General features: G+C 51.4%; 2 protein-coding genes across 2 annotated transcripts in view; both read right to left on the bottom strand.

Moving 5' to 3' along the window:
• Nucleotides 1–712, bottom strand: part of SPTBN5 (spectrin beta, non-erythrocytic 5) — a 44,984-nt gene extending 44,272 nt beyond the window's left edge. Inside the window, exons 1-2 of the mRNA XM_064571741.1 lie at nucleotides 602–712; nucleotides 163–330 (exon numbers count right to left, since the gene is read on the bottom strand). Of these exons, the coding sequence (XP_064427811.1) occupies nucleotides 163–330; nucleotides 602–712 (279 nt within the window). The remainder of the gene's footprint in view (nucleotides 1–162; nucleotides 331–601) is intronic.
• Nucleotides 713–4,879: 4,167 nt separating this feature from the next.
• EHD4 (EH domain containing 4) overlaps nucleotides 4,880–23,688 on the bottom strand; it is a 79,688-nt gene continuing 60,879 nt past the window's right edge. Inside the window, exons 5-6 of the mRNA XM_045900291.2 lie at nucleotides 15,759–15,923; nucleotides 4,880–8,965 (exon numbers count right to left, since the gene is read on the bottom strand). Coding sequence (XP_045756247.1) covers nucleotides 8,429–8,965; nucleotides 15,759–15,923 — 702 coding nt within the window. The 3' untranslated portion in view covers nucleotides 4,880–8,428. The remainder of the gene's footprint in view (nucleotides 8,966–15,758; nucleotides 15,924–23,688) is intronic.

The following is a 23,688-nucleotide window of genomic DNA, read 5'->3' as shown; positions in this document are numbered from 1 at the left end:
TTGACCTTCTGGACCTCTGTATCCCAGCAGCTATGCCTGGATTCGGGCTCCAGAGCCTCTGCTCTGCCCCGGCCAGCCCAGGAAAGATGATCTAGGAGCCCAGCCGATGCCCTCCGTCCCCGCCCCAGCTCCTTGTCCAGAAGCCGTCTCCCCAGCACCCACCTTGGCCCTGAGGAAAGCCAGAGCGTGGCTGCTGTTCTCCAGGAAGTGCGCCCGCAGGCGACCCCGGCTGGGGGGTGGCAGGGCCTCCCCCGAGATGAGCTCCAGCAGCCGAAGTAGGTGGGTGCCATCAGCCAGCTCCGTGTACAGGTTCTGGAGCTTGATGCCCACCTGGGAGGGGTGGGGAAAGGGCACAGGGTCAGCCCCCCTCTCCTGTCTGGCCTATCCCAGCACCGGGGAGGGGCAGGCCAGAGCAGCTTCCTTAAGGAAGGAGCACGGCCCTCAGCGGGGCTTTAGGGTCAACAGAAGCAGCTTCAGCTGGGCTCTGGGGTCTGCGAAAAGTCTCAGCCAGATGACCTCACAGCTGGCCCCCAGAGTCCACTGGCCAGGGAGTGAGGGGGACAGTAGAGGCAGGCTGCGGGGCATGCCCCACTACACTCACCCGGCCATGCTGGAAGACGTTGTTGATCCAGTTGGTGAAAGTCTTCTCCTGCATCCTCATGTGCTGTACCTGCAGCTTGCGAATGTGGCTCGTCTCGTATGCAGAGTCCATGGTGGGACAGGACTCGGGGAGCTGCCCTGGGGCTCTGGGGCTGGCCTCCTGCTGCAGGTGCCCTGTGGCCCAAGGAGCTGCTGGGGACCGTGGGACCGACCAGCCAGCAGGCCTGCAGCCCTTTAGGGATGAGGGGCCACTGGGTATTTCTCTAAGCTGGAGATGTTGAGGGGCATGGAGATTGGGGAAGGAGTGTGAATGGTCCCCACATTTGGAAGGGGCGCTTGTGGCTTAGGGCCTAGCCAGGTAAGGTTCTGGGGCTCCCGGCTGGTGCCCTACACTTAAATGCCTCTGAGCCCTTTGCCCCACCCCACTTTCCAGATTCCTCGGACCACGGGCGACTAGCTGCTGCTTCTCAGGATGAAAAGGGCAGGTGGGAGGAAAACAGGACTCACCTTGGCGATGTCTGTGCCGGGAAGGAGACCCTACTGGACGGATGGCAATGGCAGATAGTAGGGGCTGCGTGGGGAGGGAGAGAACCACAGGAGAGGCCAAGGCTGGAGCCGGGGCCACACCATGGCCCTCCTCTTGAGCCACGGGGCAGGGGTGACGGCACACAGCGGGCATTGTCCTCCCACCTGCCAAAGGGCGTGGTCCAGACAGGGAGGGGGTGGCTCAGGAATGTTCTAGCCTATGGCCCCAGGATCTCCTCCTTCATCCTCCCCCCACCTCCGATGCTCCCAATGTCAGGTGGGGGTCCTGGCTATCAAGGCACAGAGGCCCGTGGGAGCTCCCCGAGCTGGCTCTGGGTGGGAGTGCCATGGGGGTGCTGCAGTCCAGGTACTCACAGGGCAGAGCCCCTGGTCAGAAGCTTCTGCCCCCACTTCCCAGTCTGGGCTGCCCTTTGGCACCACGGCAGGGCCTCTTTGTGAGCACCCACAGGGGTGGAAATGGGAGGGGGCATGCCAGCCCTCTCATCCTGTCCAGGGGAATGCCACCATAGAGGGAGGGGAGTCCTTGGACCCCAGGCTCAGCTTTCCAGGCCCTGACTTGGCCCAGGGCTGAATGGTGGGTGCTCCCTCATGCCCAGGGGCCACTTTCTGAAGGGGGCTTTCCCTGGGAGAGGGTAACTAGGAGCTGCAAAGGCCGTGGGAATAGCAGAGTCTCCTCCAAAGCCAGGGACACAGTGTTCACTTCGGGGGGCTTCATTGTGAGGCCCCCAGCACCCATGCTTCCACAGAGCTGTCTGGGTCTCAGGGCTCAGGGCAGGAGCTGTGGAGGGAGCCCGCAGGCAACTCTCTCTCCCTCCCTGAGCAATCTTGAACTGCATGCCAGAGAGAGTTCTAATTCGGGTGGCTTCACAAAATGTTCTGGCTAACCTCGGGGTCATAGTCACTGGTCCGGGGTGGGTGTCTATGGTTTCATCCAGCAGCCCCAGAGACTCTGAGAGGAGATGCGGCACTTCTCGGGCAGGTGTCCCTGGCAGCCAAGGCTGGTGAGAGAGGAGCGTGGCCACAGCCTGCCCTCCAGAGCTGCGCAGGACAAAGCACTCTGGAACCCTGGGCCTGTGGCTGGGAGTGAGGGGCATGGTGCTCTCGGGCTGGGGGCAGCTCCCCTGCATCTGAGAGGAGCTTCATCCCCTGTTGCCCTCTCCCTGTGAGGTCCCTCCCGCCACTGGCTGGCTTCCCGGTGTTGGCGTGAGCCCGGGCTTCTTCCTCGCTCACAGCCCCAGATGGAGCCAGTCCTCAGGGGCAGCTGCTCCGTGCTCCCCAGAACCCCATGGTCTACCGTCCCACCCTGTCTACTTGCACTGCCCCCGCACGGCCCCATCACCGTTCCCTGACTTGACATCTTGCCTGCACATCAGTCTAGGCACAGCCCCCCAGTTTACCCCCCAGAGCACAGCTCTGCTCATGCCTATGAAGACGCCCCATTGCCTCAAAGGGACCAGAGCTTTTCTGCCCGCATCGGGGCTTCAGCTGTTCTTTCAGCTTAGAATGTCCCTTCTGTTCCTCATTGTCCACATTTTCCTATCCTATCAGCCCCAGTTAAAAACCCTGCTCCTTCTAGCAGGTTCCCTGCCACCTAGCCCCTCTCTCTCAGCTTGTTTCTCCTCCTATTAAGAGCCTTGGCCCAGGGCATCTTGTATGATGTGACCACCAATGGACAGGCTGGAGCTGCATGATGCTTTGCACACAGACCTCAGCAGAGGTTGTTGTATTAGGTTGTTGAGTGGGGCTGGGGAACTGTTTTTTTTTTTCTGTTTTTTTTATTTATTCATTAAAAGAAAGATTTTTTTAAATTTTTTTCTTATGTTAATCCCCATACATTACATCATTAGTTTTAGATGTAGTGTTCCATGATTCATTGTTTGTGCATAACACCCAGTGCTCCATGCAGAATGTGCCCTCCTCAATACCCACCACCAGGCTAACCCATCCTCCCACCCACCCCCCTCCCCTCTAGAACCCTCAGTTTGTTTTTCAGAGTCCATTGTCTCTCATGGTTCGTCTACCCCTCCGATTTCCCCCGCTTCATTCTTCCCCTCCTGCTACCTTCTTCTTCTTCTTTTTTTTTCTTAACATATATTGCATTATTTGTTTCAGAGGTACAGATCTGAGATTCAACAGTCTTACACAATTCAGAGCGCTCACCATAGCACATATAAAAGAAAGATTTTATTTCTTCATTTGAGACACAGATACAGAGAAAGAGTGAGAGCATGAGCAGGGGAGCAGAGGGAGAGGGAGAAGCAGGCTCCCCACTGAGCCAGGACCCCGATGTGGGGCTTGATCCCAGGACCCTGAGATCATGACCTGAGCCGAAGGCAGCTGCTTAACCATCTGAGCCTGCTTTTCTTTCTCCTTAGCTCTCCTTAGCAGATGCAGCTAAAGCCATTGCACACGCAGCAAGGCCTGGCTCCTCTTGCTGCCACTGATTGCAGCCCCTGCTGAAAGGAGAATCCCTTGTTAGTTAGTACCTAGTTTTGGATTATTTATGTGGTGAGTAACTAAGATCTCAAGTCAAACAGATTTAAACAACATAAAAGGAAGGTATTGGCCCAGAGGACTGAAATGTTTGGCAGGAGGAGGACTTTAGGTGAGGTTTGATCCAGCAGTTTCAAACGATGGCACCATAGGCCTGGACTCCCTCTGCCTTTCTCGATGCTTCCTTCACCTTCATGCTCCAGAGGGTGGTTGCTGCCAGCCTAACCTCACTCCTCTGCCCCCAGTAGCTCTGGACACTCCTCTCAATACCATTCATATTGTACCAATGGGCTCACTGCTCTACACTGCATGGTTCAGAGAAGAGAGGACATTTCTCTCAAGAGTTGGAAGAAAAGTCTGAGGGGCTTGGCTCTCATAGGCTTGAACTGAGCCACATGTCCATTCCTGAATCAATTTTTGTGACCAGGGGGATGAAATACTCTCATTGGCTGAAGCCAATCATGACCCACCCCGGAGAGGTGTCTATCCCACCCAAACCTTGTGGCTCAGACGGAGGGTGGGGAAGTAGGGAGTGCTCTGCAAAGGAAATTTCGGGTCTGGATCACCACAAGGGTAGATGGGTGACAGTGGGAAAAACCCAGACGTCTGCTATAGGGCTGTGTGACAAGAGGCAGGAGCAATGCCAGCCGGCCAGGGGGCGCCCACCCTAGCACTCCTGCACCTTCAGGCACAGGGGCTTGCCTCCGAGCTGGACAGGATGAGGCAGCAGGCACCCAACTCCTTTGAGGGTGCTCAGCGATGCCCTTCCCAGTGTCTGAAGGGCCTCCTTCCATGGTTCCGTCCTGGTCTCCAGTCATCCTCAGCTGGGGCCTGCTCTCAGACCTGGCCTCTGCCCCCAGCTGATGGAGCTGCTTTCCAGCTCAAGAAGCCCCACTTTGGGAGTCTCCCAGCCTAGAGGACATAGGGAGAGTTGGGGGTCACAGGGGTGGCGTACAGAGGGGCACACCCTCCCCCCTAACTCCTCTGCCTCATTTCCGTTGGATCCCTGCTTTACTCTTTTTTTTTTTTTTTTTTTTTTTAAGATTTTATTTGACAGAGACAGCGGCGAGAGGGGGAACACAAGCAGGGGGAGTGGCAGGCTCCCCACCGAGCAAGGACCCTGAGATCATGACCTGAGCTGAAGGCAGACGTTTAATGACTGAGCCACCCAGGTGCCCCCCTGCTTTACTCCTGAGACAACTGGGTCACTGGAAAACCAGAACCAATGTTGGAAAGGTAGTAAATTTTTCAGAAGTTTATTGATCAATAGATTGTTTCGTTTGTTTGACACTTCTAAACAAGATTACAAAAAAATAGAAGCATTGTGTATTAACTGCATTGGCTAATGGACATGTAACTTGATACACTCTTAACTTAGGCCCATGTTTACCTGATTAAACTCAGTGGTTATCTGTCATAAGAGCGTTATTTCTCTGCTACATTCTGCGGAGGAAATAAACAGCGCCTCTGTTAACCGCTTTCCTGATCTTCAAGGCAATTTGCCTGGGGTACTGCTCTGGGCGTAATGAAAGAGTGTAATGGTGCAAAGTGGGGAGGTCCCAGTGGTGGCTGTCAGGCCGTGACTGGTGGCTAAGCCCCCCGCTGGGCAGTGGGCTGCAGCCTAAGACATTCGCTGTGTGGTAGACAGGCGCTTCTCGGGAGGCCCAGCAGAAGCATGGCAAAGGGCTTGGTCAGGGGTGGTGGGGCCAGGGCTCTGCGGAGGCTTCCCCTGTGGGCTGGTAATCAGGGTGCGGGTTGAGGGCAGGGCAGGAGGCATTGGCTTCTCCGCACATGCTCTTTGACCCGCCTGGACACTCAGTCCCATGATACAGAATTTAATGCCTCAAAGGCCCACTGTCCTGCAGGAGGAACCACAACTCCAAATCGAAAGACGCTATAGCTCCATAATGACAAGTGCTCTGAGGAGAACCCAGTCCAGCCCTGGAAAGATGAGAGTCAGCTAGATGAATGGCCCTCCCCATCGCAGGGGGACCCGTGGGCCATGCCAGTGTGCAGTAAGGAAGGACTCCATGTACAAAGCTGGGCTGGAGCACGAGGCTGGAGCAGGATGGACATCTGCATGTCGCCACGAAACCGGAGGGTTGTGAGAGGTCTTGGTGCAACGTTTCTTTACAGATTGGTTCAGGAGGGCCTCACTGGCAGGCTTCCAGCTTGCAAGCTGACTTTGGGAGGGGGAGGCCGAAATTGACATCCCCCCTAAACTCAAGGCTGCGGAGGTTTGTTACCTGGTACCAGGGGCTGTGTGGAAAATGGAGTCAACATTCTTAGATCTTCTTCCGTGGAGTTGTGGAGAGCATGGAGAGTCTCAGTGCTAGAGTTTACCTACCTCCACCCTCCTGCCCTGCTGCGGACGCTCTGCCGAGGGAGTACTTTGAAAACTGGGGTGATGTGGGGAAGGCAATGCGGTCGGGCAGTGTGAACAGAATTCTAGAGGGCTCTGCTCTCCCCCAGCCCTGCTGCACGGGGAGGCAGGATAAGGGGTGTTTTGGACACAGACTCAAGGAACTTTGTGCAGGTCCTGGGAACATACAGGTCCCTCATCCTTGGCAGCCATCCCTGAGGTTTTCCAGGGCTTTTCTTTCCAATCAACTTTTTCACAACGAATGACTTCATGTTGTAAGAAAAGATGTTAAGAAAAATGGGCATGTGATTTCCTTTTTTTTTTTTTTCTTTCTCAGCAGGGAAAGGATGCAGCTGCCAGATGTTCTCCCACCTGACGGCATGGGGGTGGCGATCACAGTGCCACGAGAAGTTTCCTTCCGTGTAGAAAGCAGAAACCTCAGTCTGCTAAAAGCTTTCCTCTATGTCTCTGCATAGACAAAACTGGGCCATATCTGCATATATACCCATTGACAAGTATCAAGAATACACATTCACGTGGTGTATGTGTGTGTATATATATATATCTTTATGACGATTGGGAAGAACTAAAGGAACAGGATAATTCTGAATGGAAAATCAGCTAACCCTGGCATCGCTAAACCTTTGGACCAATGAATTCTCTCTTCTTCGCTCTGCTTTGCCCTTTGGAGGACCCCCTTGTGGGTACACACTTGGGCAGTCCTCATGCGTTCACCAAACCACCTGCTTATATTACAGTACTGACATAAACCTTTCTTTGCTACCTATTTGATTAATTTCAAAGTGCTTATTAAGATTAAAAATCCTATTATGAATTTACTTCTCTTAAAGTGATAGTATTTAAAAAGTAAACTAGGGAGTGTGAGGGGTGGCATCTGGATAAAAGCTTCCCCAAAATAAAAATGTGAAGTCTGCATTTCTGACCCTGATGTCACAGGCAATATCATAAAAAGAAAAAACAGTGGTTTTTGGAAGGCTCGGGCGGGACTGTTCTGATTTCCTTCACTTCGGTGCCATGTGGCCATCACCATTTTGTGCCTCTCTTTTGTATTGCATAAATAACAATGGAGTAGCCCACAGAGGAGGGAAGGTGGCAGTGAGCATTACCTGCTTCCGCCTCCGCCTGACGGGCACCTGAGCGAGTGGACCAGAGAGCTTTATCCGGAGACTTAGAGAACACTCAGGAACCAAATCCCGCCTTGTGATGGGCATGCACACTATGAGCCTCACAGCCTTTTGAAGAAAAGGTTTCATATGAAAGATTCTGTCTTGTTTCTGTATAAAGGCTTTTCTTGTAAGAAAAACTGGACATAATAAAAATGCCCATTTTTTTAAAAATAAAAAGTGTCTAAAGCTAGAGAATGACCTTTACTACCTGACAACCTGAGGCGGGCTGACCTTGCATTCCCCTTGGGTCCCTAGGCCCCCCACACTGCAGGCACCAAGACATGGGTTTAAATTTAAATCCTGTCATTGACCAAGGAGCCTTGGGGACATGTCACCACACTGACGACTGCAGAGAACCACCTCTTTCCTTTACTGTAGTTTCATTATGATAAATAGACTTTGCTACAAATTATTGGACAGACCAGTAAGAAAAGCCAACCTTCAGACTTCAACATGACTTGAATACTAGAAATCTTGCCAGGGGCTAATAAAGGTTCTGAGTTTCAAATTCCCAACCAAATGCAACTTTGCTGGGAAGGTCTGGGGTGGGGGGAGCTCTGGGTGGGTTAGTCAGGGGGGGTGCTGGGTATCACAGATGCTCTCTGCTGGCCTGGCTGCCTGTCCTGCTCGAGCCTGCAGGAGGGATGGGGGCAAACACAGGCACAAACCCGGGGGAAGCAGTCTTCTCTTTGGTAGATGGCCTGGAGAGAACAGAAACCTTCTGTGCTCTGTTATGTTCCACTCTCAACACAGCAGGAAACGAAATAAATAAGATCAACTTTGCTCCCTCCTGGTACCCTCTAAGGGACAGACAGGAGCCAAGGCAGGTGCATGATGATGTGTGGCCCAGCGCAGCTCAGGCTCGCCAGCTCCGGAAGAGCCCCCGGCTCACTCCCTGTGGTTGTGGGATTCTATCCAGAAATGTCTATGTCTCTCCAGGCTTCCCAGTACTCTCTGGTCAATTTCTCTTTCTTCTCAACCCTTCAATCTCCTTATCCCCGCCCCTCCCCCCCCGCCTCCCAATATTTTAATAGAAACTCAGGGAATTTTAGAGGTAAAAGAACCTCATCTAGTGACCTGTGTCTGCCCGCCTCATTCCACAGGTGGGGAAACTGAGGCACAGAGAGGGCAGTGCCGTGGCCAGGGTCAGTCAGTCAGTGGCAGCACGGGCCTCAGGCCCGGGCCTCCCCCCTCCCCCCATCCCTACCGCCGGCTGCCTGCCCTGAGAGCAGCCCACCCCTCAGTCGGCCTTTGGCAAGGACTTCCTGTGGGAGGGGGGCACGAGGTGGGGGGGCAGGCTGTTGGGCAGCTCGTAGCCGTCGAGCTTGATCTTGATGAAGTGCTTGGCCAGCGCGAACTCCTCCTCATCCAGCATGCCGTCACAGTCACAGTCAGCCAGCTTCCAGATCTTGCCCAGGACGCTGTTGGGCAGCTTGGATGTCACCATCTCCTTCTTGGCGTTGACACCTGATATCTTGCCGTTGACAGGCGACAGGGTGTAGAAGAGCTCATCGTAGATGGGCTTGTCTTTGGCCACGATCCACTCCTCCTCGTCGGCACCCTCCTTGGCGCCTTCCCCGTAGCCCTGGTTGAAGGGGCCCTCAGTGGTGCCGTCGAAGGCCCCGCCCTGCACGAGCTGCGTGGGCATGCTTATCTCCTCCTGGCTGATGAGGTTCATCAGGGACGAGATCTTGCTGCTCAGCATATTGTCCACTGCCTCGATCAGCTTGGGTTTCAGCGAGTGGAATTTGGTGAAGTCATAGTTCTCCAGCTGTTCCTGCAAGAGGAGAAACCACAGACTTGGTCACAGGCCCTTGCTTAGGAAGCAGACAGGGAGAGGGCGAGCTGTAGGCAGAATTTTCCTTTAAGCAGACATCCCATCCCTGGGCTGCTCCAGAGCTCTCTCTCTTTGGTGGGGTCCCCACACCCGAATTCACCAGATCCAGGAGCGGCTTTTGGAACAAGAAACAAGATGCATAGAACACAACTTTTTTTTACAGTAGCTAATCTTTGGTGGGCAGCCACGTGAGGGATTGCTGTCCCCTAGAGCTTCTGGACACCCTTCCTTCAAGCTTGCCTTTGTGTGTGTGTGTGTGTGTGTGTGTGCTCTAGAGATTAAACATTTTACCTTCTAAGGTGATCTTATGACATACTTCTGTTGGTCTTTACAACAATGCTGGGAGTAAGGAAGGGCAGGGGTGAATAACCCTGTTTGATGGACAGCACATGGGGTGTTCTGACAGAGCCAAAACGAGAGCACCTGGCTCCTGCCTCTTGACTAATGCTCTTTTGTGCTGTAACATGAAGCTGCGTCACAGGGTCTTTTTAGGTAAAACAATTATTTAAGGATGTTGTTTTGGGATGTTAAAAAAATGTTGTTTAAGGTACAAATAAGTAAAAGTTGGAACTGGTAAGTGGGAAAAGAGTAGGAATGGGGAGGGTGAGTAGAAATCCAGCCAGTGGGGCTGAGTATCACTAGCCCGGGCAGGGCAGGTCTCAGCTCCACCTGCCAGGAGAACTGGCCCATTAGCAGACAGAGTGTCAGGAACATGGCAGGAACTGGGGAGGGCCCTGGGACACAGCAGTTGCCCGACTGGGATGGGAGCCAACTGTAGATGCCACATAGGCTCTGTGGATGGCCCTGTAGAAGCAGTCCTTCCTACCTTGATTCTCCTTGGTTACTCATCCATCCATCCATCCATCCATCCTTGCATCCATCCTTCATCCATTGACCCATCCAACAGTTATTGCCAGGCTCTGTTTAGAGCCTGGGGATAATATAACCACAAAGAGCCACAGTCTCTGCCCTTAGGGAGCTTATGTTCTAAAAGAGGGAAAACATTCTAGTATTTTTAGTTCCTGTCTACTTTCAAAAAGGGTTTGACTTAGCTTACAGTGGAAAAATGATAACATGAAATAGAAGAAAGTCATTAGAAAGGGAAAAGCTAAGTAATTGAGAGGGAGAGCAAGGGGACCATTACATCAGACTTCTAAGGTGAGAAAAGCTACTGCCCCTCAGACGCCCTGGCTGGGGCGCAGGGGCAGGGGGGCACCCTCTCACTGCCTGAGGGAAGAAACCACCTGTTTGTTGCAAGAGACAAACTTTTTCTGAATTATGAGAGGTACCTGGGGCCTTTTATGATCTTCGAAAAATGTCTTCAACAGCAGTTTTGCCAAATAAATGCAGAAAATTCCAGATATGGAAGTTTTTATATGGGCTTTATGCGAAATATTTCTGTTAGGAAAATTCTAGAAGGCCAGTGAGGAGCCATCCAGGTGTGCAATTTTCTGGCGATGAGGTAGGGAGACCCCTGAGTAAAAGAGTTTTCACTCAGACCTGACTGTTCTGGGCAGAAGTAATGTGATGGGCAATTAGGGGGGAAAAAAGCAAAATTTTGTGCAATCATAAATATCACATCTTTATTGTAAAAATTTGGGAAAAAACTGATAGACAAAATAAAAAATTTCAACCACTTATAATTCCATCACCCAGGAATACCTTCTGCTAACTTTCTTTGGGCACATATTTCCAGCCATTTTTATAAATGCGTGCAAGCATGCGCACACACACACACACACTCTTTAACTGAAATAAGACCATACTGTTTGACAACTTCCATTTTTAAGAAAAGAATGTATCACATCTTTCCCTGATGATAATTTTCATACAACCTTATTCATAAGAGCTGTATAATATCGAACTGTATAGCTGCGCTGTTCTTCGTTTACCCTATCCCGTGTGGTTGGACACGAGTCAGAATTGTGGTCTCTAGAGGGTACCAGCAGGGCAGACATTCTGTGCTGTTACTTGGAAGGGGGGCCCTGAGCTTCAGGTGGAGGGACAGAGCTAAAAGCTAAACAGCTTGATGGACGTGTAGGGGGCACGTCCACACTCTTCTCAGTAGCAAACTCTGAGGCCCTCGAACCACGCAGGGCCGGGCTGGGCTGACACCCGGTGGGCAGCCGGCGCTCCGCTGAGAGCCACACGGTGGTGCGGGCCCGGTTTCTAAACCCATTCCGGTTTGTGTGTCGTCTATCCTCACTGACAGACCACGGCCACCTGCATGCCACTCCAATACCAGCACTCAGCGTTGCCGACTGCCGCTCGCTCAGTCAGCCGGGGGAACGGAGAAGGCGAAGCCCAGGAGGAGGAGGAGAGCAGGCAGCCTACACAAAAATCCGAGTGCTGCTGCGGTAAACAAGTCTGGATTCCCCTGGGTGCACAGACACCTACCCTCCTTCCCCATGAATGAGCCTGAGCTCTGAGCATACACAAAGTCCCTGTGTCTGGCCAAGCAGACGAACGAGGGCGGAGTCCGCCTGAACCTTCCAGCTGCCTGCGGGGTCCATGGTTCCGATGGCAATCTGCTGGAAGGGGAAATGGCCACATGTCTGCAGGGGTGGACAGGAAGTAACAGTGGCAGCCACCCCTTGCCTGGAGGGCACAGAGGAAACAAGCCCTCTACTCTCATCCCAAGGCCTGACCAGGGAGTATGGGTGCAAGTGAAACCGTGCCATCCCTGCCCTCCACCGGGTTCGCTCCCAAAGGACATCTTTGTATTGGGATGAATACACACGGGGGAATTTACAGATTTACCCGTCAGCAGTTATATCCATCAAAGCCAGCAAGCCCGGGATCCTGGAACTTCTCCCTCCCAAGGCACAAAAGTCAGTTCCCAGCCCAGCTCCCTGGCCTCTCTCTTGCCCGCTCACTGCCTGCGTTCACCAGAAGCCGTGTTCCAGTTTACAGTCGGGCTGAGCAGGTGGTGAAGGCTCTGCTGCCCTCTGCCATGGGAACGCTGCCCCCTCGTCAGCTGAGGGGGGCGGGCTCTCCGAGGAGGGAAACTGAGTCCTCGATCCAAGGGGCCTTGCTAGTGTTCTCACTCTCCAGGCTGGACCCTTCCGTGTGGTAAGTCGGATTCCCTCCCGAAAGGGGGCAGGGCAGACCCAGGCTGCTTCTGCAGCAGGTCACGGGCCTTCAGGCCCGCCCTGTTCCTTGGGGAGTCCCTGAAGGGACTGGGGTGGTGTGATCAGGGCCTGGCCAGCTTCCCAAGGAGGAATCCTCTTCCAGCTTCCAGGGACTTGCTCTGAAAACTGCTGGGCTCTCTATAAGTCGTGTGGGTGTCAGGGCGAGGTCACGGTCCAAGAACTGCACTATCCTCCAGCCTGCTCGATATAAACACGCACTAACTTGCCAAGGAGCTCATCTAACTGTTCACTGGGCGCCTGCTACCCCCCTGGGGATATGGCGGTGCCAGGACATGGGTCACTGGCCTCCAGAGCCTCATGAGGTAGAGAGCCACTGAATAAATAAATGAATGACACTGAAGCACCACAGCACTAGGGCTGTAACCAAGAGCACAAGTCCTAACATCAGGCTTGGCTGCCGAAACTTCACTGCCAGCCATAGTCACAGTGGCTAATACTGTAATCCAGAACATACACTCCGTAGGGGCAGGGATGTGTGCTGTTTGTTCACGGATGTATCCCAGGGACCTAGAACAGTGCCTGGCATGGTACACTTAATTAATATTTCTTGGTGAGTGAGTAAATGAACACGGGCAGATGAGGGTACCCGTCGGGTGGCGCTCCTCACTGCAAGGGCTGGGGGCACTCAGTTGTCTACTGACGGTGCTAAGGCCTCTCCCGAGATGCTAAAACAGGGGCCCATGGCTTCCTGGTCTTCTTCCCCAGGGACCGCCCCCCTGCTCCAGCTCAGAGAGGCCTGGGCTTCCTCTGACGTGGCTGAGCCGAGGCTAACACGGCCGTGAGAAGCTCTGGTCGCCGCGTGCTACCTGTGTTATGGGAGGTCACCTGGGGACAGGTGTGCAGGTCCTGTAAAGGAGGCTTATAGCTGCTTCCTGCTGGGCTCAGGGTGCCTCAGGTCTTGGGAGTGGCACCTTCTTGTGGGTGGGGCACTGTGGTAGCTCATGAGGCTAATGAGCCACAGAAGCCCCATCAGGCCATAGGGTGCACTGTGTATTTATTCTTAGCTTTCATTGCAGCCAAGAAACCAATTTCCCTTAAAAAATATCTGAAGGATGCAAGGAGACAGCTGTCCCTCAGTTTGCTCGTGGGGTGCAGGGCATAGCCCAAGGGCGTGAAGGCGGGTCTGCCCAGGAAGACCGCTCCGGAGGCCCAGTAGCCCTCCAATTAGCCATCTTGTGATCAGAACCATCCCCCGCCCCCCAATTCATCCTCTGAGTACCGGACTACCTATTTCATTTCTGGAAGAAAAAAGGTGTTCTGGACTTATTTTGAAGCCAGCTAAGTCGTATCTGACCCCAGGATATATTCCGTGCTCTTATCACCTTGAACCCTGCCACCTCAACAGTAAGTAGGACCCACTCCTATGTTAGTGTGTCCTTTATAGAAAGTTTACATTACAAAACTCCTCAAGGCCGAAGCGTCCCCTCCTGCTGCCTGTTGATCCTTGCCTCCACTGCTCCATCTCTCCTCCTCCGACGCCCTCCTGAGGCAGCCAGGCAGCTCGCCGGCCCACCTTCCAGCTGCATATCTTTGACCTCTCTTCTTCTAGCCCCGTCCTCCTCTGTGGCTCAGGGCAGAAGATGGCACCTGGAGGTCTCCAGGGTGTGGCCAGAATTGCAGGATGCTCTGTCTGGCCTAGGTAGTACTCTTTGAAAGTTTGAGCTACAAGTTGAAAACCAGGGGACTTTACATACAAATCTAGATTTGCAGCTTCTTTTGAACCATCCAGGCCTGTGTTCCCACCGGGCAGGTCCGGCCTTTTCCACACAGTGAAGCGGGGCACAGATTCCCCAACCGGCCCCCACAAGTTCTCACTGTACTCGCACACTTGTTTTCCTCCTGGGAGAGTCCCGTTTCCCAGAACCCACATCTCCATCAAATGTGGGAAGACAAGAGAGAATCAAAGAGGGCGATGTGGTTTTTCTTTGCCTGGCCTGCCTCACTAGCTATGGGCATCTGAGTTTGTGTGGCCCGCTTTCCAGGAGGACGGTGGCCTCTAGGGCAGATGGGTCCTTGCTCTGGACAAAAAAGTGGTCAGCCTGGCTCTGTGAGGAGCCAGGTGGGGTGGCCTCGTTTGGGAAGACATGGTTAGCATTGATGTGCTTTACTAACGCCACGGCAGGGTGGTAGATATAGACACACCGGACAGGCCAGGGTGGCTGAACGCAGCACCCATTTGGGCTCATCTGGGGCTGCTCAGACACAACTCAGGGAGACCCTAAAATCGGGCCCAAAGTTGCCCAATGCCAACCCGTAGGCAAAACCTTTAGTGAGCACAGCTTGCTGCACCTGTGAAGTCCAGCCACGCCCGGAGAGCCCTCTGGGCTCTGAGCAGGGCCCTGAGCCTACAACAGCAATGCTGCTTGAGTGCGTACTCTCACAGTGCCTGGCGGTCCAGGCTTGAGGGTGCCGCCCGAGGTGACCTCCATGGTCACTGCCAGCTCTTCTTCCCTTAGGGTTCTGGGATTCCAAAAAACAGGGGTCACTTAATGCCAGAACAACTTTGAACACAGCCTAAGAGGCCTGCTCATCTGATTTTTTCACATGACCTAAATTTACTTCTTTTTTGTTACAAATGTAATTTTTTATTTAAAATCAATTTAGGTAACCTAGTATATTATTAGTTTCAGGGGTAGAATTTAGTGATTCATTGGTTGCATACAACACCCAGTGCTCATTACATCACGTGCCCTCCTTAATGCCCATCACCCAGTTACCCCATCCCCCCACCTCCCTCCCCTCCAACAACCCTCAGTTTGTTTCCTAGGGTTAAGAGTCTCTTATGGGGACACCTGGGTGGCTTTGTCGGTTAAGCATCTGCCTTCAGCTCAGGTCATGATCCTGGAGTCCTGGGATCGAGTCCCATATCTGGCTTCCTGCCTCCCGCTCCCTCTGCCTGCAGCGCCCCCTGCTTGTGCTCTCTCTGACAAATAAATAAATAAATAAAATCTTAAAAAAAAAAGAGTCTCTTATGGTTTGCCTCCCCTCTCTGTTTCTACTTTTCCTTCCCTTCCTCTATGTTCATCTGTTTTGTTTCTTAAATTCCACATATGAGTGATATTATATGGTATTTGTCTTTCTCTGACTTATTTCACTTAGCATAATACACTCTAGCTCCATCCACATCATTGCAAATGGCAAGACTTCATTCTTTTTGATGGCTAATATTTCACTGTATAAATTTACTTCTTGAAATGTGTCCCTTTTTGGTTAAATGTTTTGGGGAGGCAGACAATCTCTGCTTTATTCACAGAAGCCTATTATCATGGATCACCATTAGGAAGATGCATTCATTGCGTTCTCTATCCTTTTTTTTAAGAGGGGTGGGGGGAGAGGGCAAGACAGAATCTTAAGCAGCCTCCACACACAGCACGCAGTCTGACTGGGACTTGATCTCATGACCCTGAGATCATGACCTGAGCCGAAATCAGTTGTTGGATGCTTAAGTGACTGAGTCACCCAGGTGACCCGCATTCTCTATCCTAAACCATGAAACCCTCATGAGTACCCAGCAACCAGCCAGACAAGGTGGCATTGCCTCTCCATTACCTGCCCATGATGCTACAATGGGCTCTCAGTACCTGCATTGTCTTGACTTCTGGGAAGTCTCCGGCAGAAATCTGGTATTCTCGCTGCAGCTGAAGGTAGATCTCTGGCAATCTGCTGATAAGCTCTCTCTTCTTGTTTTCCTTTCCGAACACAGTGGGCATCTCCTTCTTCAGGTGGCTGATAATGTAGGCATGTACCTGAAGGGGAATATGTCAGTAAGGACATGCTATTTAGAACTGCACCAGAAAGATAAACAGGAAGGCGTCTTAAATGTATCATAACACATAACAGGTGCCCGTGCAGGGCCATGGCCCTCCGGACAGAAGAGTGAGGATCAGGGGGCTGGGGGCTACATTACAAAACTGTTCTGGGCGTCTAGAATGTGAAGTACATGAAGGACCCCAAGATGGCGCTGTCTACAGGTGCCTGGAAAGAGGGTCCCCCCCCCGCCCCCCACCGCCCCACCGCCAAGTCCGAGCTCCAGAGAGAGCTGGCCTGGGTGTCGGGTTTAAGAGCTGGAGCAGAGATGGTGGCCAGAACCACAGGAGTGGTTGAGACCACTGAGGGAAAGTGGGCAGAGAAAGCCCCACCCAGAAGGATCAGGAAGGGGAGTGGGCTGTGACAGATAAAGGCTGTGGGAGAGAAGGGCCAGGAAGAGGTGACACCTGAGTTGGGCCCCGAAGACTGGGAGGATGTGAGGGAGGGCTGTGGCCATCCAGGAGAGTGGAGAGCGCAGACGGTGGTGTGGAAGTAACACGCTGTGGGCCCTATTTGGGGCAGGGCCGTGTATGTGGCTGTGGCACATCTCAGAAAGTGGGGAAGGCAGACTGCTGTGGGGGCCAGGAGCCGATGGAGGATTAGAATGAGCCTCCACTAACCTCCTGTGGTGTGATGAAGGTTCTGGGAGACCAGGGGCCAGCACAGTGCCGTGAGCTCCCTGCTTTGGAAGCGGGCCGGTGGTGCGTGGCTGGGGATGGGGTGGGGCGACTGACTTGGGCAAGGTCTCTGGCGCTGAGTTGTGCCGAGTCTGCGCAGGGAGCAAGGGGGGTGGGTGGGGCCTGGGCAGAAAGACCTTAGTTCTGGAGATTAACCAGAAGACCTAAAGAAAGTTTCAGCAGGGCCGGTGCCCGGGAGCACCAGGAAACGAAACTGGAGGCTGATGCAAATGGCTGATCTGACGTAAGTGGCTAATCTGCATGGAAATCTGTGCCCAGTGAACAGGGAGATGAAAATTCCTGTAACCTCTCCGTGGAGAGTTTGAACCCCAGGATCTCTATAGATGGTACTGAGGTCCTTTCTGCACAAGACCAGCTGTGTGGGACCATGCCAGACGGCAGAAGCTCCCTCTGGGACAGGGACCCCCAGTACACGAAGGGGAAACTCCAGAAACCCTGATCAGCGAGCCGTAGCAGGCCAGGGACTGTCACCGGAGGGGTGGTGAACCCTGCTGGGTGGGCTCTGCTCGGCTGTGTCACCTCCTTCCTCAACATTTCCACTCTTCTGCTGATTTCCAACTTTAGGACGTGAAGAAATGTTTGTTACAAAAGTTCTCTTTGTATGCCAGAATGCTATAGTATCATTTAGAAGTCAAGAAAATAAAGTGGGAATGGATGAAAAACAGAACAGTGATGACAAAAAGAAAATGACTAGGTAGCTATGGAAGATCCTTTATTAAAGAAAACAGACTTCTATAATCTTGTGGAAGAATGGAAATTGAATAAAGGGGGTAAGCAGAGACATCTTCTACCTCAGCTGAGAGCCTCTGTGTATGGACACACACTGGGCACAGCCCAGAACATTCTGCTAAGATCTGAAACCTAAAATAAGTGCGTATCATAAACGCGGATGGGCTCAGACCAGACGATGCGAAAGGGAGGTGTCGAAACCTCTCTGTCACTAGTACACTTATTTACCCATTTTTCAAATTAAAACAACTTAAATCATTTATATGATTCTTTGAGAAAGGGAAACCCCAAATTTGGGAATGCTTTATTTAGAGTGTCAGACTTTAACTGCATTCCTGAGGATATAATGAATATGTGGTAAGACTAGCAATTTCCTTGCCTTGGACAGTGAATGCCTGGCTTGGTTTGGTGGGGCTGGGGAGGGTACTGTATCACACCGAAGGACTTGGAGGGGCTGCTGTACTCAATTGGGAGAACCAGCAGCCACTAGCTGTCCTTGTGTCATTTCCAGGTGCTCCTGGAACTTCTGGACTGGGCCAGTGGATCCCTCTCCCTTCCATACTCAGGCCTGTCCCGCGCTGGAGCCAGCCCCAACTGAAGCAGGAACTCCCAAGCTGCTTAGTCTCCTATCTACAAGGGTTTTTACTAAACTCCCACCCCCAGAGCCCAGGCCTGGGGCAGCTGCTGGACCCCTGCAGGGCTTCCCAAGACTCGCTCACTACCTACGAATGTGGACCTTTTGAGTTGCCAGGCCTGTGCTCAGGGAAGACTGACACCCCACACAGCCGCCGGCCACACTAGGATTGGCACTCGGTTTCTGAACACTGCCTGGTACCCAGGGGCCTGCATTACCTGGCCTGACTGCAGGTGATGTGCACCTGCCACAGCTCTCCACCATGGCCTGGCACCTGCTCCCTCATCTCAGCCCTCACGGTGTTCTTTGCTGATGACCAAGACTGCTGGATGGTGGGCTGCCCTTGGACACCAGGCCTCTGGTGCCCTGACAGAAGCTGGGCCTCAATCCCTTCCTCCTTCCACCCTGCCTGGCACTATCTGAGTCATGATCCTCAGGGGCCCTACTCATGTTTCAGGCTGCTCTCAGCCTCAACCTCCACTTCCAGAAAGTTCCACCGGCCTGTTTGGTGGGAGTCTCCTGTTGTGCTGTCTTTGCCTCGCCACCCCCTCCTGCCCTTCCATGGGCATGCTGGCAATAACCCAGGGTCAGATACGATGTATGGGCCCTGCCTTTAAGAAGCTTATTGAGTTACAAGGTAAATTATAATCCTTAGAATCATGGAACATTACATCTGTAAGGGACCCCCTATCCCTTCTAATTGCACTTCCGCTTCCAGGAAATTCACATGACTTACTCAAGGTCACACAGCCACCTTGTGTGGGTGAGGCAGAGCTGTCACGAGCATTCAACTGCCTCATTCCTGTCCTTACAGAGTTAATTGCTTTCTGTGGGGATGCATTAAAAAATCTTACTAAAGCTGTTGAAAATCTGGAACTGAAAATGAACTGTGTCCTATAGAAAATCAGTGTGGAAAACTGTGACTTGATAGGTTTTGATTGTCCCTAAGTCCCAGGGACACTGTGGGAAGGTCATTTAGAGTTTCCCTCCCCATATGAAAAAAATGCATATATTATGGCATATACCACTACGAACACCACGTAGGATGTGGGTACAGACAGCAGTCTTCTGGCAGGATGGCACCTTGTAATTTTCTAAAGACTCTTGGTAAACAGAGGGGACAGCCTGGAGGCATATTCCTGCCCTTCTGTGTCAAAGAAGTTTTTCCAGATAAACACAGGACTGAGGGTCAGACCAGGCGATGGTCCCTGGGGAAGGAGGTGGACACAATCTAAGACCTTTTGTTCTTTATAATGAAAGAAAACTAATTGAGAAGAAGGGAGATAGGAAAGACAAGAGGGAAGAGAAAGGGGAGAAGGGGGAGGCCTGATGAGACCCAGCGCTGGAAGGCCAGGGTCAGGCCCTGCCCTCACTGCCCACTTGCTGAGCAACGCCAGGTGACTCAAGTCCCCCACCTCAGCCTACTCACACACAAACTGGAAATGACAACTCTTACCTCACAGGGTTGTTAGGATGAGAATCAAAAGAGATCATGGATTTGGGTGTACTGGAAAGAGGAGTAAAAATGTTCCTTGTTATTGCCTAACGGCCAAAGACCCACAGTTGGAGGGTTAGTAATGCCAGAGAAGGCTTGTGGTTTAGTTCTTACTGAATAATGAATAAACTCTTACTGAATTATTAATCGTTACTGAAAAAATTAATAAGCTCTGTGTATTTGAATAGTAATATGATGAATCTGGATCCCAAGTGCTTCATTCACAAGTGACATTGAACCCTGGGGGCTTTTGAATATTCTTATCTTGTCCAATTCACCCTTTCTCTCGTAGAAAACTGGGAAAGCCCCAACTCATCCAATGTTGATGATTTGGGCTAGGTCAAACGCATCACAATGTCAGTTTCTCTCTGGGCTAATAACACGATGAGCAGAAAGAGATGTCCTTCCCTTTAAATGAACATGAATTTATATCTAGTTAACATACATATTCTGCTACAATCTCATTAACTGTGTCCAGTGACAAGTGTTCATACATACCCAAGGCAGAGAAGCATGTACTCAGAGTGATACTGGATGTATCCACCCTGGGCATGGAGGGCAGCCCCAGACAGCGAGTCCTGAAAGCTTCCATTGCTCATGGTCAGTAGAAGTGGAAATGCTCATGGGATTTGGATATTGGGGAGCAGTTTGGGGGGATTCAGGCTGGGGGAACATGGTTCTACACTATGCCATCTCAACTGCAAGTTAACCCAACCTGGTGAAGACCTGCGTCTTTGGAGGCCCAGCTAGAAACTTGCACCGAGCATTTAACATTAAGAGATGAGCACATTTTAAAAGTGGGTTTATGATGATATATATATATATATATATATATATATATATATATATATCAGTTAACGAAGTAGAGACCCAGAAGGTGGGGTCAGCCACTGTAGAAGGATCCTCACACCTTAGCCTGGGCCCATTTGGTGAATTTCAAAACATCTAACTTCTCCACAGAAGGAATTGGCAGTGCAGACAGACCGGAAAGCTAGGCTCTGTGCTTTGCATGTGACTGGTGGAGAACACGCTTTGAAGACAAAACTGAATGCCACAGACCTAGGGTGGATGCTGAAAATCCCTGACCTCTCCTTTTCTTTCTCATTTTTAGCTGTTCCTTCCTCAAATGTTGACTCATTTTTTGTTGAGTGAAGATTGCTAAAGGGGTGGGAACCTTTCCTACTCTTGGGCAACGTTTACAAAGGGTGGAGTCCTCACTATTTTTGTTCGTTTATTCCATTAAGTACTCTTATTTGGGGTTTGTTTGTAAGAGCCTAATTTCCTCAATTTGGCTATTTTAGTGATAGCTGAATAAAAGTAAATGACATTTTCTAAATGCTTTTTTGGGCTTTCCCAAAACTGCAAAGAATCATGAAATGAACCTTGATTAGCACCTTAGATTGTAAATCGTCTTCAAAAAAGGATGCCTACTGATATCATTAAGATGCAATCTTTGAAGTTAACCAAAAAACCCACTCTAAAGTTTTCTTGTTCCTTGAAATACAGAGAGTTGTGAAAAATACATATAAAAATGGAAAAAGCAGGGAAATCATTAAATTTCAAGAGATCTTTGGTAAGAGTGCTATTTTTCAATTATTTAAAGTGTCATTTTTATGGTACCTTGAGCTTGGTCACTGCAGACCCTGGCAGGATATTAGCAACAGGACATACATGCTTTACTTCTGGACGGGACGTGAATTCTGCCTAATTAAGGTGTTCTATAAATAGACACACTCCATACCCCAAGTCGATCTGACACCTCCTAGGTGACATCTAAAAACTTATCCTTTGCATGTCTGTCAGCTTGATAAACCTCTAAACTTTGCAGGGTTCCTGTGGATAAACAATTTCATAGAATACACAGAATGACAGATGAACGCAAAAAGCAATAGTGAAAAGCTATAGATGCTGTCCACTCTGCATTTCAGGTGAATGCTCTCCAGACCAAGGAGCCAAACTAACTAAGGTCTGAATTTATATTTTGCAACTCACAGGCTGTGAGGCGTTGGGCAAGTTGCTTCACCTCTCTGAGCTTCAGTTCCCTTGCATGAGAACAAAGATAATGCCCGACTTTGTGCACAGTTATGGACTGGATCAGATGAAATAACACATGTAATACACATCGTGGAGCTTCTGGAATGCTGCAGACCCTCAGTAAGGGTTGGCTTGCAAAAGCAACACAGGACCAAGAGAAATAAAGATCAATATGCCAAAATCAAAGAGCATTTTCATGCAATATAAATACCACAAAGAGAAAAACTTGGGTGACTCCTTGTCCATTTAAGCGACGAGTTCACAAATGGCCATAAAGTGGCAGATGGTGTGAAGCAGATGACATTGGTTAGTAGCTAAGGCCTTTGTGCTGAGTTCTGTTCCTTCTTTGCCAGAGCCTCTGTGTCCTGTCCCCCTGTGCAGGATGGTACTGCCCCCAGGAGCACCCTGGCACTGAGAAGCTCAGGCTGGAAACATCCATACTTCAAACATTTTCTTTTATGAAAAGGAACAAGCCAGATACTATTCTTAGGAAGAAAAAAAAAAAGACAAGCTTTTTTCCTAGACATAAGCTCAGCAAGTTGCCGCCCCCTGCCCCCTCCCCCGCCTCGCACCCCTACCCCATGCATCAGCACAAGGGCTTTCATTATTCTCAGTGTCAGGACAGAGCAGCATTCTGTGGCCATGCTGGTCCGTCCGTTCAGAGGGCCTAACGCTCAAGGAGGGCAGAGAAGTCCCAAGGCGCTTGGCACTCCCTGTGAACTCTCTGCTCTTTATTTACTCCTATGACCAAATACAGCTGTGCCTTGAGTCACTAGGCCTTCCACAGTGACTGGTAAAGTAGAAATGTCCATGGGCATTTATAAATCGCTCCAAGACAATCTTGAAATCTACAAAGGCTAGCACAGGATTCATCATCTTGGTTATAGAATAAGGTTAGGTATTGTGGACCCTGAAGTGGGAGTTCAGATGTATCAGCTGAAGAAGAGAAATACCACACGCCAAGGGGCTACCAAAGGGGCGAAAGCAGACTTCCTGCCACCAAGCGTTAGGCCCAGGACTAGTGCACGAGAGAAATCACTTCAGGAAAGCTGTAAGTAAGTGGATCTACAAACTGATTAGCATGACCTACGGCCTTGTAGAAAAAATGGTGGTAGCACCAGAGAGGAACGAGTCTGGACCAGGAAGAGGGGATAAAGAATGGTACCTCACAGGGGCACCGTGACTGCAGATCAGCCAGGCGAGGCAGGAGTATGTGTGAGCACGCACTGGGATGGGAGGTGAGCAGAGGGCAAAAGAGCAGATGGGTCCTATCTGTGGGGCCAGAGACAGACGGCGCCGGGCGTCTCTTTGGATACAGGAGTGATGCTGCTGGGTGAGCACACTGGCACGGAGACGGAGGCTGCTGGGCAGTGATGAGGAGCTGTGAGAAGGCCAACCGCCTGTCCAGCAGTCACCCTCAGTGAAGCCCTCCCTGCGTCCCCCAGCCAGACCCCCTCCTCAGAGCATGGTGTCCACACCCCACTCAGCACACAGCTCATCATTCTGTAATGGGGGCTTGGGGGCCTCCTCCTCCGCCGCCAGCTAGGCTCCCCAGCTCTGGCCCTGGTGCTTAGCAAATGGGGCCTGCATGAGGCAAAGTGGTGGTGGATTCCAGAAGGCTGGCCTGCTGGACCCCAAGGCCAGACCGGAAGTCACTCTCTGTGCAGCAAGAGAATAAGGGAGGAGACATGGTTTCTTTGCCACCAGAAGATGAAGGGGAAGTAAACTGCCCTCCCTTCCTGACCAGGGTGCCAGTGGATTTGGCAAGGCAGGCCTGTGGACTGGTTTTAGCTGATGTAACAAGGCGCGGGGCTAGGCTGAGAGCAGGAGTGCTGTCTTTTCGTCCTAGTTATGTTACTCGTGGATTAGGTGACCCTGGAGAGATGGCTTATTCTACCTCGTCCTTCCAGAATTAGGGAGTGGATAGATCTCTGGCTTCCAAATGTGGCTGATTATCAGAATCACCTGGGGAGCTTTACACACACACACACACACACACTCACTCACTCACATACACACACGCAGACATGCATACACACAAATCAGAAGCTCCTGGGCAGGGCCCAGGAATTTACATTGGTTCAAGCTCCTGGGTGCATCTGATGATCCCTGAC

Source organism: Mirounga angustirostris, unplaced genomic scaffold, assembly GCF_029215605.1.
Source record: "Mirounga angustirostris isolate CCGP_5_RB_7025 unplaced genomic scaffold, mMirAng1.0.hap1 SCAF_9, whole genome shotgun sequence".
NCBI classification, from domain to species: domain Eukaryota; kingdom Metazoa; phylum Chordata; class Mammalia; order Carnivora; family Phocidae; genus Mirounga; species Mirounga angustirostris.
Note: the sequence above shows the minus strand (reverse complement) of the source record. Positions and strands in the feature narration are given on the sequence as shown.